General features: G+C 52.1%; 1 protein-coding gene across 1 annotated transcript in view; it reads left to right on the top strand.

Moving 5' to 3' along the window:
* Positions 1-17,105, top strand: part of LOC144502028 (proton channel OTOP2-like) — a 71,894-nt gene that overhangs the window by 42,923 nt on the left and 11,866 nt on the right. The window contains exons 2-3 of the mRNA XM_078226042.1: positions 5,389-5,525; positions 6,217-6,275. Coding sequence (XP_078082168.1) covers positions 5,389-5,525; positions 6,217-6,275 — 196 coding nt within the window. The remainder of the gene's footprint in view (positions 1-5,388; positions 5,526-6,216; positions 6,276-17,105) is intronic.

Below are 17,105 nucleotides of genomic sequence, written 5' to 3'. Positions count from 1 at the left end.
ACACACTGTACCCCATTCACACACACACCCTCCATTCACACACACTGCACCCCACACACACTGCCTCCATTCACACACACTGCACCCCATTCACACACACTGCACCCCATTCACACACACACCCCCATTCACACACACTGCACCCCACACACACTGTACCCCATTTACACACACTGCCCCCCAATTTACACACACTGCACCACATTCACACACACTGCCCCCCAATTCACACACACTGCACCACATTCACACACACATGCCCCCATTCACACACACTGCACCCCACACACACTGCACCCCATTCACACACACTGCCCCCATTCACACACACACCCCCATTCACACACACTGCCCCCCAATTCACACACACTGCACCCCATTCACACACACTCTCCCCCATTCACACACACTCTCCCCCATTCACACACACTGCACCCCACACACACTACACCCCACACACGCTGCACCCCACACACACTGCAGCCCACACACACTGCAGCCCACACACACTGCAGCCCACACACACTGCAGCCCACACACACTGCAGCCCACACACACACTGCACCCCACACACACTGCACCCCACACACACTGCAGCCCACACACACTGCACCCCATTCACACACACTCCCCCATTCACACACACTGCACCCCACACACACTGCACCCATTCACACACACTCCCCCATTCACACACACTGCCCCCCACACACACTGCCCCCATTCACACACACTGCACCCCACACAAACTGCCCGCATTCACACACACTGCATCCCATTCACACACACTGCACCCATTCACACACACTGTACCCCATTCACACACACACCCTCCATTCACACACACTGCACCCCACACACACTGCCTCCATTCACACACACTGCACCCCATTCACACACACTGCACCCCATTCACACACACACCCCCATTCACACACACTGCACCCCACACACACTGTACCCCATTCACACACACTGTCCCCCAATTTACACACACTGCACCACATTCACACACACTGCCCCCCAATTCACACACACTGCACCACATTCACACACACATGCCCCCATTCACACACACTGCACCCCACACACACTGCACCCCATTCACACACACTGCCCCCATTCACACACACACACCCATTCACACACACTGCCCCCCAATTCACACACACTGCCCCCCAATTCACACACACTGCACCCCATTCACACACACTCTCCCCCATTCACACACACTGCACCCCACACACACTGCACCCCACACACACTGCACCCCACACACACTGCACCCCACACACACACACTCCCCCATTCATACACACTCCCCCATTCACAGACACACCCCATTCACACACACTGCCCCCAATTCACACACACTGCACCACATTCACACACACTGCCCCCCAATTCACACACACTGCACCCCACACACACTGCACCCCACACACACTGCAGCCCATTCACACACACTCCCCCATTCACACACACTGCACCACATTCACACACACTGCCCCCCAATTCACACACACTGCACCACATTCACGCACACATGCCCCCATTCACACACACTGCACCCCACACACACTGCACCCCACACACACTGCCCCCATTCACACACACTGCACCCCATTCACACACACTGCACCCATTCACACACACTGTACCCCATTCACACACACACCCTCCATTCACACACACTGCACTCCACACACACTGCACCCCATTCACACACACTGCCCCCATTCACACACACTGCACCCCACACACACTGCCTCCATTCACACACACTGCACCCCATTCACACACACCCCCCCCCCATTCACACACACTGCACCCCATTCACACACACGCCTCCATTCACACACACGCCCCCATTCACACACACGCCCCCATTCACACACACATCCCCCATTCACACACACTGCACCCCACACACACTGCACCCCATTCACACACACACACGCATTCACACACACTGCACCCCACACACACTGCAGCCCACACACACTGCCCCCATTCACACACACTCCCCCATTCACACACACTGCACCCCACACACACTGCCCCCATTCACACACACTGCACCTCATTCACACACACTGCACCCATTCACACACACTGTACCCCATTCACACACACACACCCTCCATTCACAGAAACTGCACCCCACACACACTGCACCCCATTCACACACACTGCCCCCATTCACACACACTGCCCCCATTCACACACACTGCACCCCACACACACTGCAGCCCACACACACTGCACCCCATACACACTGCACCCCACACACACTGCACCCCACACACACTGCACCCCGCACACATTGCACCCCACACACACTGCACCCCATTCACACACACTCCCCCATTCACACACACTGCATCCCACACACACTGCACCCCACACACACTGCCCCCATTCACACACACTGCACCCCATTCACACACACTGCCCCCATTCACACACACTGCCCCCATTCACACACACTGCACCCCACACACACTGCAGCTCACACACACTGCACCCCACACACACTGCACCCCACACACACTGCACCCCACACACACTGCAGCCCACACACTGCACCCCATTCACACACACTCCCCCATTCACACACACTGCACCCCACACACACTGCACCCCACACACACTGCCCCCATTCACACACACTGCACCCCATTCACACACACTGCCCCCATTCACACACACTGCCCCCACTCACACACACTGCACCCCACACACACTGCAGCTCACACACACTGCACCCCACACACACTGCACCCCACACACACTGCAGCCCACACACACTGCACCCCATTCACACACACTCCCCCATTCACACACACTGCACCCCACACACACTGCACCCCACACACACTGCACCCATTCACACACACTCCCCCATTCACACACACTGCCCCCCACACACACTGCCCCCATTCACACACACTGCACCCCATTCACACACACTGCACCCATTCACACACACTGCACCCCATTCACACACACACACTCCATTCACACACACTGCACCCCACACACACTGTACCCCATTCACACACACACACCCTCCATTCACACACACTGCACCCCACACACACTGCACCCCATTCACACACACTGCCTCCATTCACACACACACCCCATTCACACACCCCCCCCATTCACACACACTGCACCCCACACACACTGCACCCCATTCACACACTGCACCCCACACACACTGCACCCCATTCACACACACTCCCCAATTCACACACACTGCCCCCCCATTCACACACACACTCACCCATTCACACACACTGCACCCCACACACACTGCACCCCACACACACTGCACCCCCCACACACTGCACCCCATTCACACACACTCCCCCATTCACACACACTCCCCCATTCACACACACTCCCCCATTCACACACACTCCCCCATTCACACACACTGCCCCCCAATTCACACACACTGCACCACATTCACACAAACAGTCCCCCATTTCACACACACTGCACCCCATTCACGCACACTGCCCCCCAATTCACACACACTGCACCCCATTCACACACACTGCCCCCCAATTCACACACACTCCCCCATTCACACACACTGCCCCCCATTCACACACACTGCCCCCCTATTCACACACACACACCCCATTCACACACACTGCACCCATTCACACACACTGCCCCCCAATTCACACACACACACCCCATTCACACACACTGCCCCCATTCACACACACTGCACCCCACACACACTGCCCCCCATTCACACACTGCACGCCACGCACACTGCCGCCGATTCACACACACTGCACCCCATTCACACACAGTGATCCCATTCACACACACATTGCACCCATTCACACACACTGCACCACATTCACACACACTCCTCCATTCACACACACTCCCCCATTCACACACACTCCCCCATTCACACACACTGCCCCCCAATTCACACACACTGCACCACATTCACACAAACTGTCCCCCAATTCACACACACTGCACCCCATTCACGCACACTGCCCCCCAATTCACACACACTGCACCCCATTCACACACACTGCCCCCAATTCACACACACTCCCCCATTCACACACACTGCCCCCCATTCACACACACTGCCCCCCTATTCACACACACACACCCCATTCACACACACACACCCCATTCACACACACTGCACCCATTCACACACACTGCCCCCCAATTCACACACACACACCCCATTCACACACACTGCCCCCATTCACACACACTGCCCCCATTCACACACACTGCACCCCACACACACTGCACCCCATTCACACACACTGCACCCCACACACACTGCCCCCCATTCACACACTGCACGCCACGCACACTGCCGCCGATTCACACACACTGCACCCCATTCACACACAGTGACCCCATTCACACACACATTGCACCCATTCACACACACTGCACCACATTCACACACACTGCCCCCCAATTCACACACAGTGACCCCATTCATGCACACTGTACCCCATTCACACATACTCTCCCATTCACACACACTGACCCCATTCACACTCACATCCCCCATTCACACACACTGCACCCCATTCACACACACTGCACCCCACACACACTGCACCCCATTCACACACACTGCACCCCACACACATTGCACCCATTCATACACACTGCCCCCATTTACACACACTACACCCCGTTCACACACACTGCCCCCATTCACACACACTGCGCCCCATTCACACACACTGCCTCCATTCTCACACACTGCCTCCATTCACACACACTGCCTCCATTCTCACAGACTGCTCTCATTCACACATACTACATCCCATTCACACACACTGCCTCCTGCCCCAGGAAATCAGGCCATCCAAGGCCAGATGTTCTAGCTAGATGTTGGGAGATGGGTACCTTCTTGTTTCTGTATCTATCTACCCTTGTCAATCCCAAGTGTTATCAGGCTGGAAGTGGGTCCAGTGGTAAGCCCAAGTAAGGTAGGAGCAGTGGTGTTGGTTATGCTCAGGCCTGCTGGTCTTTCCCTCTCCTTAAGCCCCTTCGCCCCATTCTAGAGGTAACTAAGCTGACGGAGAAACTGTGAAAGGGCAGGACTCTCCCACTCCTTGAACAGTGTCTCCTTATCCCACCCCCACCCCTCATTCACACCTAGACTCATCCCCTGGTGCTGTAGCTCACTCCAGGGAGCCATCCAGCCAAGTTACAATGTTAGGCCACTGACCTGAAACATTCACTGTTTCCCCCTCCAGATGCTGGCAGACCTGCTGAGATTTTCCAGCATTTTCTGTTTTTGTTTCAGATTGTCAGTATCTGCAGTGTTTTGCTTTTGTCGTTGATCCTGCTCTGTGTTCTGACTGACAGGAGGGTTACTGCTGTTTGCAGCCTGCAGTTTGCTGCTTGATGTTTTTCGGATTGTCCATGTTGCTGGATCGAAAGGCTGCGAACATCCGATTAAACTCCTATTCCCCAGTGTTCAGATTGTATTTATTTTCACACAGGTAAGTGAGCTGCAGACATGGGAAAGGCACTCATTGTGTGGTGAGCTCACTCTGCCAGCAGGGACTCCTGGGATAGCTGGCAAGGTGCTGACATTCTCTCTGTGGAGAGGCTCAGGAGGGCGGGTCTGCTGGTCTGGACAATAATAAACTGCAATGGAATGTGATCCATGGCTGCGTTAATCTTGCTCTTGCTTCTGAGTTAGATTTGTGAGTTGAAGCCTCACTCAAAGACTTGAGCACAGAAGCCTGGGTAGACACTTTGGTGCAGTATTGATGGAGTGCTGCTCTGTTGGAGGTGCTGTAAGGGATGTGATCAGTGCAGACTCGATGGGCCAAATGGCCTCCTTCTGTACTGTAGGAATTATATAATTCTATGTTAAGCTGGAGGCCCAGTCTGCCTCTCAGGGGGATATCAAACAATTCGAGGATATTATGAAGAGTGCGGGTGTTGTTATCTCCAGTGTCTTGGCTGGTATTTACCCCTCAATCAACATCATTAAAACAGATTATCTGCCCATGATCTCGTTGCTGTTTCTGGGAGTGTTGCTGTGTGAAAATTAGTTACCACATTTCCTACAAGATGCAGTGACTACAATTCAAAAGCATTGACAGCAGCAAGATCAGAAAGCCCTTTGGAAAGTCCTGAGGTCACAAGAGGTGCTGTATAAATGCAAATCTGTTTTTGTTCCAGTCGTACTTTCTCTGGGTCCATTCCAAAGACTGCATCCAGGTACAAGAGGACATCACAAGGTGAGCTTCTTTACTTTATTTAAGCTTGTGTAACTCCCAGGGAGATGATGCTGGGTAAGGGGCAACTAGTGCTTGGTTTTTGGCATCAAGTGCAGGCAGTTTTGCCCAGCTCTTGGTATTGGCCTGGATGCTTCAAAAGGGGGTAGCATGGTGGAACAGTGGTTAGCACTGCTGTCTCACAGCGCAGGGACCTAGGTTCGATTCCCGGTTTGGGTCACTGTCTATGCGGAGTTTGCACGTTCTCCCCGTGTCTGCATGGGTTTCCTCCAGGTGCTCCGGTTTCCTCCCACAGTCCGAAAGACGTGCTGGTTAGCTGCATTGGCCGTGCTGAATTCTCCCTCAGTGTACTTGAACAGGCGCCGGAGTGTGGCGACTAGGTTATTTCCACAGTAACTTCATTGCAATGTTAATGTAAGCCTACTTGTGACTAATAAATGCACTTAAAATGTTTTGTTCTCTGATTTTGGATTTGCTGAAAAAAACAAGACATTTTGGGGATATTTTGCCAGCAATACTCTGTACAGCCAATCCACAAATTTAAAATCCGCTGCCTTCCTGAACAAGGAAATTCACTGGACTATTTTTTCTGCTGGGGCAATCCAAAATGAGGAGGTGAAATCTTCAAATAACAGGTCAGCTGTCCAGGAAGGAAAGTTGAAAGTCCTTCTCCACATAGAGGGGGATGGGAATCTAGTACTTTCTCTCTCAGGAGGCTGTGGATGCTGAGGGTCATTTGGAGTTTTCAAGACTGAGATGGAGATGGATAGATTTGAGGATATCAAGCAATATGGGACAAGGGGATAATTGAGTTGAGGTGCATATAGGCAATGGCCTAACTAACTGGAGGAACAGGTTAGCGGCTGAATGGCCTTTTCCACTTTCTATGTCACATTAAAACAAATATGGCAGAGAAATATCGCTGTGTACAAATGATGTTTAGTCAGTAAGACAAATGGTTTATGGAATTAAGAAGATAAGTCCATCATTGGCCTGGGTATCCAGAGGAGGCAATGCCAAGGGGGTGGAGCCTGAGGGACCAAGGCCAACTGGGAGGGGGTGGGGCCTGAGAGGGCGGCCCCATTGGGGGCGAACTTTGCAAACGCGATCAGCCAGTCTGTTCGGAGGGGTGATGATCAATTGGTCCGTATGTGGGGGAGGTGAGCAATCCATGCAAGGGGGGGATTGGTCACAGAGCCCCGTGATGGTGGGATTGGGAGGCATGGCCAGCGGTAGCTGGGGGAAGCAGTGACTGATAGATCTCTGTGTTAACGCACACATCTGAGCATGTGTAATTGCGCCCTCTGTTGCAAGCTGCCAGTCTTCAGCATGTTTAGGCCCCGCCCATCCCCCTGCTGGCAAGAAACATATCCTGCATTATTTTTTTCATAGAATGAGGTAAGATTGGATTTTGAACTCACCCAAAACAACGGCTCGATTCTCCCATTTTCACGCTGGTTGGGCAGTTAGAATGTTTTTGGTAAGGTCCCTTTTGTATCTATCCACAGTCAATGATGGGCCACATGAGTGCAGGACCAAGGATCATGACACAGGACATCACCAAGATGGGAAATGATAGGAAAGGCATTTTAAATCAAGTGAACAAATCTTGAGTGGCCTAAACCTTATCCTCGGGGTGCACCTGAAATAGGCGTGGCCAGAAGCAGGTTAAAGGTCACTCCAGGTCAAGATTGCTTTGCCAATGCCATATTAAAGTCATAGAGTCACAGAGGTTTACAGCATGGAAACAGGCCCTTCAGCCCAACTTGTCCATGCCGCCCTTTTGTTTTAAAACCCCTAAGCTAATCCCAATTGCCTGCATTTGGCCCATATCCATCTATACCCATCGTACCCATGTAACTATCTAAATGCTTTTTAAAAGATAAAATTGTACCCGCCTCTACTACTACCTCTGGCAGCTTGTTCCAGACACTCACCACCCTCTGTGTGAAAAAATTGCCCCTCTGGACACTTTTGTATCTCTCCCCTCTCACCTTAAACCTATGCCCTCTCGTTTTAGACTCCCCTACCTTTGGGAAAAGATATTGACTATCTACCTTGTCTATGCCCCTCATTATTTTATAGACCTCTATAAGGTCACCCCTCAGCCTCCTTCGCTCCAGAGAAAAAAGTCCCAGTCTATTCAGCCTCTCCTTATAACCCAATCCATCAAGTCCCGGTAGCATCCTAGTAAATCTTTTCTGCACTCTTTCTGGTTTAATAATATCCTTTCTATAATAGGGTGAGCAGAATTGCAGACAGCATTCCCAGTGTGGCCTTACCAATGTCTTGTACAACTTCAACAAGACGTCCCAACTCCTGTATTCAATGTTCTGACCGATGAAACCAAGCATGCCGAATGCCTTCTTCACCACTCTGTCCACCTGTGACTCCACTTTCAAGGATCTATGAACATGTACCCCTAGATCTCTTTGTTCTGTAACTCTCCCCAACGCCCTACCATTAACTGAGTAAGTCCTGCCCTGGTTCAATCTACCAAAATGCATCACCTCGCATTTACACTGGCTGGCCAATGAAGGTCAAGCCAGCATGCAGCATGCCTGGTGATTGGGTTTGCAATGCGCGGGGGTGACAATACATTGGACACGGAGTCCAATGAGGAATCATCAGGGGCCAAAGGGGCAGCTCCCTGAGTTGTGGGGGCGGCTGAGCGAGCTGTTTGGAATCTATCCAATAATTCTCCCAGTTTGCAGCCATGGCCTCAGCACCTGGCGGCCATGGTGTGGTGAACCATAGATGGTTATCACTATGGGTACTGAACCATAGATGGTTATCACTATGGGTACTGAACCACAGATGGTTACCACTATGGGTACTGAACCATAGATGGTTACTACTATGGGTACTGAACCATAGATGGTTACCACTATGGGTACTTGTACATATGTTACTCTTGTTACTGTTGGGGTTAGGGTTGGGGTGTTCCACCTGTTAGCATTGTTCTGTGGTACACTCCGCTTGGCTCCGCCTTCTTATAGGAGTATAAAGGTCACTGCTACTTCCTAGTGGCCCTTAGTCTGGGATAGTATTGTTAAGCAGTATGCTCTATTCTTGTTGCGAATAAAAGCCTTTATTCCCGGGTACGATCTAGCCTCCCGAGTGGATTAATCGCGCATCAATTTTATTCGCAACAAATTTTGTTTAAAAAAAAATGGAGCAGATGCTGAAACCCGATTGGCTAACCTTGGATCCGCGTGCCGCGGGAGCGCGAACACTTTCGACCATTGTTTGAAGTGTTTCCAGGATTACATTAACGCCTCGACAGCAGTCCAGACCGACGCCGACAGATTGTGGGTCCTCCACGCAACGGTGAGCAACACTGTGTATGCAACAATCCGTGATTCCCAAGATTACAAAGAGGCCATCGAATTACTCAAGAAGCTGTACCATAAACCGCCAAACAAAATTCATGCTCATCACCTATTAGCCACTCGACGGCGGCAGCCCGGCGAAACGACGGGACAGAACCTGCACGAACTTCAGCAGCGAGCCAGAGCCTGCGATTGCAAACCGGTGTCGGCTACTCAATACACCAACGATCTGATCCGAGATGCATTCGTGGCGGGAATCGGCTCATCCTATATTCGCCTGCGGCTGCTAGAGCAAGGTAACTTGGACCTGGCTAAGACGGTAGAATTGGCTGATGCGATGGAAACGGCCTCCAGAAGTCTTGAAACCTACCCCACCGACCACATGGGAACATCGTGGCAAGTACAGCCACCGCCTCAACTGTACCCGGCGGCTCCTAGGAACTGCGCGATCATGCTCTCAACTTCAGACCTGACGGCTGTGGCAGCTCCAGGAGGCCCACGGTGCTATTTCTGTGGATTGGCAAAGCACCCTTGTCAGAGATGTCCGGCCAGGACGGTATTTTGCTCCGCTTGTGGGAAGAAAGGGCACTATGCAAAAGTGTGCCGAGCAAAGACCCCTTCCAAGCCCAGCAGTGCTGCGTGTGACTCCCCAGGATCCATCTCCTCGTCTCCGGCCTCGTCGATGTCTTCAACCACATGTGATTCACGGGCGCCGCCATTTCTGATGATGACGACGCAAGACACGTGCGACCTGCGGGTGCCACCGCTTTCAACGCCATCGACCACGTGCGATCCGTGGGCGCAGCCATTTTGGTCGACACCGGCCGCAGAAGACCAGCAGGGGTCCTCGTCGTCGACTATCTCAGCTGCCTGCAGTTACACTCGGGATCCAACAGTGGCGTCAATCATCCTGGACCAGGCCAAGCCTCACAGACTCGACAAGTCCATGATGGACATAGAGGTAAATGGGCGCCTGACACATTACCTGTTTGACAGCGGGAGCACGGAGAGTTTCATCCATCCGGATACAGTGAAACGGTGCGCTCTCCGCGTGCAAACTGTCAGGCAGACAATCTCTATGGCGTCGAGGTCCCGATCTGTTATTGTTCTTGGGAGCTGTGTGGTAACCTTAACGGTGCAGGGCACAGTTTACGAGAACTTCAGGCTCCTCGTGTTACCGCACCTTTGCACTCCGGTACTCCTGGGGCTAGACTTTATGGTCCACCTGAAGAGTGTGACCCTGCAGTATGATGGACCACTCCCTCCACTTTCAGTGGGAGAACAGCAGCCTCCAAATTGTCCAGCGCGCTCCACATGCAGTCTCTCAACACTCAAAATTACCCCGCCTTCCTTATTTGAAAGTCTCGTGCCAGGCTGCAAGCCCATCGCGACTAAGAGCAGGCGTTACAACGCTGATGATCGGATCTTTATTCGATCTGAAGTTCAGCGGCTCCTCAGGGAAGGGGTCATTCAACCTAGCACTAGCCCATGGAGAGCACAAGTCGTGGTGGTCAAGACTGGAGACAAGCCCCGGATGTTCATAGACTATAGTCAGACCATTAATAGGTACACGCAGCTGGACGCGTATCCTCTCCCGCGCATATCTGACATGGTCAACCAGATTGCGCAGTACCGGGTGTTCTCCACCATCGACTTGAAGTCAGCCTACCACCAGCTCCCCATTTGCCCAGAGGACCGCAAATACACGGCCTTTGAGGCGGATGGCCGTCTCTACCACTTCTTAAGAGTCCCTTTCGGCGTCACTAATGGGGTCTCGGTCTTCCAGCGTGAGATGGACCGAATGGTGGACCAAAACGGGCTACGGGCTACCTTCCCGTACCTGGACAACGTCACTATCTGCGGCCATGACCAGCAGGACCACGACGCCAACCTCCAGAAGTTTTTACGCACTGCGTCTCGCCTGAACCTGACCTATAACAGGGAGAAGTGCGTATTTAACAAGCACCGCCTAGCAATCCTCGGATACGTGGTGGAAAATGGGGTCATCGGCCCCGATCCAGACCGTATGCGTCCCCTCCTTGAACTTCCCCTACCCACTAGCATCAAAGCACTGAGAAGATGCTTAGGCTTCTTCTCGTATTATGCACAGTGGGTTCCCAATTACGCGGACAAAGCCCGTCCGCTCATAAAGTCTACCTCTTTCCCCTGACAGCAGAGGCTCGCCTAGCCTTTGAAGGGATAAAAGCCGACATCGCGAAAGCCACGATGCACGCTGTTGATGAGTCCATCCCCTTTCAGGTGAAGAGTGATGCATCTGATTTTTCCCTGGCCACCACACTTAACCAGGCGGGCAGGCCCGTCGCCTTTTTCTCTCGCACCCTCCAAGGCCCTGAAATTCGGCACTCCTCGGTGGAAAAAGAGGCTCAGGCCATTGCAGAGGCCGTACGGCATTGGCGCCATTATTTGGCTGGCAAACGATTTACCCTGCTCACGGACCAGCGGTCCGTGGCCTTCATGTTCAACAACACGTTAAAGGGAAAAATTAAGAATGATAAAATCTTGAGGTGGAGAATCGAAATCTCCACCTACAACTATGATATCATGTAAGACCATAAGACCATAAGACATAGGAGCGGAAGTAAGGCCATTCGGCCCATCGAGTCCACTCCACCATTCAATCATGGTTGATTTCAACTCCATTTACCCGCTCTCTCCCCATAGCCCTTAATTCCTCAAGAAATCAAGAATTTATCAATTTCTGTCTTGAAGACGCTCAACGTCTCGGCCTCCACAGCCCTCTGTGGCAATGAATTCCACAGACCTACCACTCTCTGGCTGAAGAAATTTCTCCTCATTTCTGTTCTAAAGTGACTCCCTTTTATTCTAAGGCTGTGCCCCCGCGTCCTAGTCTCCCCTGCTAATGGAAACAACTTCCCTACGTCCATCCTATCTAAGCCGTTCATTATCTTGTAAGTTTCTATTAGATCTCCCCTCAACCTCCTAAACTCCAATGAATATAATCCCACGATCCTCAGACATTCATCGTATGTCAGGCCCACCATTCCTGGGATCATCCGTGTGAATCTCCGCTGGACCCGCTCCAGTGCCAGTATGTCCTTCCTGAGGTGTGGGGCCCAAAATTGCTCACAGTACTCCAAATGGGGCCTAACCAGTGCTTTATAAAGCCTCAGAAGTACATCCCTGCTTTTGTATTCCAAGCCTCTTGAGATAAATGACAACATTACATTTGCTTTCTTAATTACGGACTCAACCTGCAAGTTTACCTTTAGAGAATCCTGGACTAGGACTCCCAAGTCCCTTTGCACTTTAGCATTATGAATTTTGTCACCGTTTAGAAAATAGTCCATGCCTCTATTCTTTTTTCCAAAGTGCAAGACCTCGCACTTGCCCACGTTGAATTTCATCAGCCACTTCTTGGACCACTCTCCTAAACTGTCTAAATCTTTCTGCAGCCTCCCCACCTCCTCAATACTACCTGCCCCTCCACCTATCTTTGTATCATCGGCAAACTTGGCCAGAATGCCCCCAGTCCCGTCATCTATATCGTTAATATATAAAGAGAACAGCTGTGGCCCCAACACTGAACCCTGCGGGACACCACTTGTCACCGGTTGCCATTCTGAGAAAGAACCTTTTATCCCAACTCTCTGCCTTCTGTCTGACAGCCAATCGTCAATCCATGTTAGTACCTTGCCTCGAATACCATGGGCCCTTATTTTACTCAGCAGTCTCCCGTGAGGCACCTTGTCAAAGGCCTTTTGGAAGTCAAGATAGATAACATCCATTGGCTCTCCTTGGTCTAACCTATTTGTTATCTCTTCAAAGAACTCTAACAGGTTTGTCAGGCACGACCTCCCCTTACTAAATCCATGCTGACTTGTCCTAATCCGACCCTGCACTTCCAAGAATTTAGAAATCTCATCCTTAACGATGGATTCTAGAATTTTGCCAACAACTGAGGTTAGGCTAATTGTACCGTCCGGGGAAGCTCAATGAGCCCTCAGATGCCCTGTCGCGTGGAACATGTGCCAGTGTGCAGGAGGACCGGCTACAGGCCCTCCACAATGATCTCTGCCATCCGGGGATCACTCGGCTCTTCCATTTTGTAAAGGCCCGGTATCTGCCCTACTCCATAGAAGATGTCCGGTCGATAACTCGAAGCTGCCAGGTATGTGCAGAGTGCAAGCCGCACTTCTACCGGCCTGACAGGGCACACCTCATTAAGGCCGGCACGGTAGCACAGTGGTTAGCACTGCTGCTTCACAGCTCCAGGGTCCTGGGTTCGATTCCCGGCTCGGGTCGCTGTCTGTGTGGAGTTTGCACATTCTCCTCGTGTCTGCGTGGGTTTCCTCCGGGTGCTCCGGTTTCCTCCCACAGTCCAAAGATGTGCGGGTTAGGTTGATTGGCCAGGTTAAAAAATTGCCCCTTAGTGTCCTGGGATGCGTAGGTTAGAGGGATTAGTGGGTAAAATATGTGGGGGTAGGGCCTGGGTGGGATTGTGGTCGGTGCAGACTCGATGGGCCGAATGGCCTCCTTCTGCACTGTAGGGATTCTATGATTCTTTCTATGATTTCTATGAAGGCCACTCGCCCTTTTGAACGACTGAGTGTCGATTTCAAGGGCCCCCTTCCTTCGACAGATCGGAATGTGTATTTCCTCAACGTGGTTGACGAGTACACCCGATTCCCCTTTGCCATCCCCTGTTCTGACATGTCTGCTGCCACGGTCATCAAAGCCCTGTGGAGTCTTTTTACCCTGTTCGGCTACCCCAGTTATATCCACAGTGATAGGGGTTCGTCGTTTATGAGCGACGACTTGAGGCAATACCTGCTCTCTAAAGGAATTGCCTCAAGTAGGACTACGAGTTACAACCCCAAGGGTAACGGGCAGGTCGAGAGAGAAAACGCTACAGTCTGGAAGGCTGTCTTACTGGTGTTAAGGTCGAGGGGTCTTCCAGTCTCCCGTTGGCAAGAGGTACTTTCTGATGCGCTCCATTCAATCCGGTCCCTCCTGTGTACGGCAACCAACGCTACCCCACATGAGCGGATGTTTACCTTCCCCAGGAAGTCTTCCTCTGGGACCTCACTGCCGTCTTGGTTGACGTACTCAGGACCTGTCCTCCTGCGGCGGCATGTTAGGGCCCGCAAGTCCGACCCTTTGGTTGAACAGGTCCATCTCCTCCACGCCAACCCTCAATATGCCTATGTGGCATATCCTGACGGGCGAGAGGACACGGTCTCTATCAGAGATCTGGCGCCTGCAAGGGACCTGGAAACCCCCGTCACTCCCGCACCCCTGGTTAGGATTCCTTTGCCCATTCTCTCCCCTCCTGACACGGCGCGGGCAGCATCGGGACCTCCACTTAATCCTCTTACTCCCGTGTACAGCTTGCCTGAGTCCAGGAGATTGTCGCCCACTCGAGGTCCACAGGTGCGTGAGGAACTAGGGGAGTCACTGGACACCACCTCGGAGAGAGGGTCGTCACCACGGTCACCAGAACCGGCACTGGAGCCAGTGCTGCGGAGGTCGCAGAGACGGTGCGGACCTCCGATACGACTGAACTTGTGAACATATGGACAGTTCGTATTGTCTCCTTACCCCACCGGCCTTTGTTTTTAAAGGAGGGTGAATGTGGTGAACCATAGATGGTTACCACTATGGGTACTTGTACGTATGTTACTCTTGTTACTGTTGGGGTTAGGGTTGGGGTGTTCCACCTGTTAGCATTGTTCTGTGGTACACTCCGTTTGGCTCCGCCTTCTTATAGGAGTATAAAGGTCATTGCTACTTCCTAGTGGCCCTTAGTCTGGGATAGTATTGTTAAGCAGTATGCTCTATTCTTGTTGCGAATAAAAGCCTTTATTCCCGGGTACGATCTAGCTTCCCGAGTGGATTAATCGCGCATCACATGGAACTCAGAAAGCCAAGTCAGATGGGCACTCTGCCACCTCTTTCCCAGCAGAATGTCTGGTTGAGGTGGTCTCTGCTGGGCAGGAAATTTTATGTCCAGGGACAGGGAGGAGACTGCCCTACTGGATCTGAAAGGCCTGGTCAAAGGTCACTGCCAGGTCAGGGAGCACGGGCTGGTGTCCACACATGCCTTCACAGAGGTGAAGTTGGCTCCAGTCTGGAGCTACATGAAATATTAACTCAATAACTGAGAATGGGTCTCAGTGAATTAGGCCAGCAAATAAAATGGAGGCACTGAAGACAAGGGGAGGATTCTTTTGAGTTGGTGTTTCTGATTACAGATCCTGAATAGGACAGTGAATCAGGACTCACTTGCTCTTCTGTGTTGCTTTGGTTGGTATTAAGGCCAGGTTAGTCAGGCTGTGGATTAGTTCAGCCATGAATGTGAGGTGGTTAGATGCCAGCAGAATGATTACATTTGGGTGGGCCTGACCTTACATGGCATACAAACATAGGAGTTAATAGCAGGAGTAGGCCATTCAGCCCCTCGAGCCTGCTCTGCCATTCAGTAAGATCATGGCTGATCTGATTGTAACCCCAACTCCACATTCCTGCTTAACCCCTGATAACCTTTCACCCCCATGCTTATCAAAACTCTATCTGGCTTTGCCTTAAAAACATTCTAAGTCTTCGCTCCCACTGCCTTTTGAGGAAGTGAGTTCCAGAGACTCACCGCCCTCTGAGAGAAACACTTTTTCCTCATCTCTGTCTTAAATGAGTGACCCCTTATTTTTAAACAGTGACCTCTAGTTCTAGATTCTCCCATAGAGGAAACATCCTCTCCACATCCACCAAGTCGATACCCCTCCGGATCTTGTATGTTTCAATCAAGCCAGCGGATACAGTCCAGTGGACACAGCCCAGCGGATACAAGCCCAGCAGATACACCCAGCGGATACAGCCCAGCTTATACAAGCCCAGCGGATACAAGCCCAGCGGATACAGCCCAGCGGATACAAGCCCAGCGGATACAGCCCAGCGGATACAAGCCCAGCAGATACAGCCCAGCGGATACAAGCCCAGCGAATACAGCCCAACGGATACAGCCCAGTGGATACAGCCCAGCGGATACAGCCCAGCGGATACAAGCCCAGAGGATACAAGCCCAGAGGATACAAGCCCAGAGGATACAAGCCCAGCAGATACAGCCCAGCGCATACGAGCCCAGTGGATACAGCCCAGCAGATACAAGCCCAGTAGATACAGCCCAGTGGATACAGCCCAGTGGATACAGCCCAGTGGATACAGCCCAGCGGATACAGCCCAGCGGATACAGCCCAGCAGATACAAGCCCAGTGGATACAGCCCAGCGGATACAGCCCAGCGGATACAGCCCAGCGGATACAGCCCAGCGGATACAGCCCAGCGGATACAGCCCAGCGGATACAAGTCCAGCAGATACAGCCCAGCGGATACAGCCCAACTTATACAAGCCCAGTGGATACAATCAAGCAGATACAAGCCCAGCAGATACAGCCCAGTGGATACAACCCAACGGATACAGCCCAGCGGATACAAGCCCAGCGGATACCAGTCCAGCGGATACAGC

Source organism: Mustelus asterias, chromosome 12 (genome assembly GCF_964213995.1).
Source record: "Mustelus asterias chromosome 12, sMusAst1.hap1.1, whole genome shotgun sequence".
Classification (NCBI taxonomy): domain Eukaryota; kingdom Metazoa; phylum Chordata; class Chondrichthyes; order Carcharhiniformes; family Triakidae; genus Mustelus; species Mustelus asterias.
The sequence above is the reverse complement of the archived record's forward strand: the minus strand, read 5'-3'. Positions and strand labels throughout refer to the sequence as shown.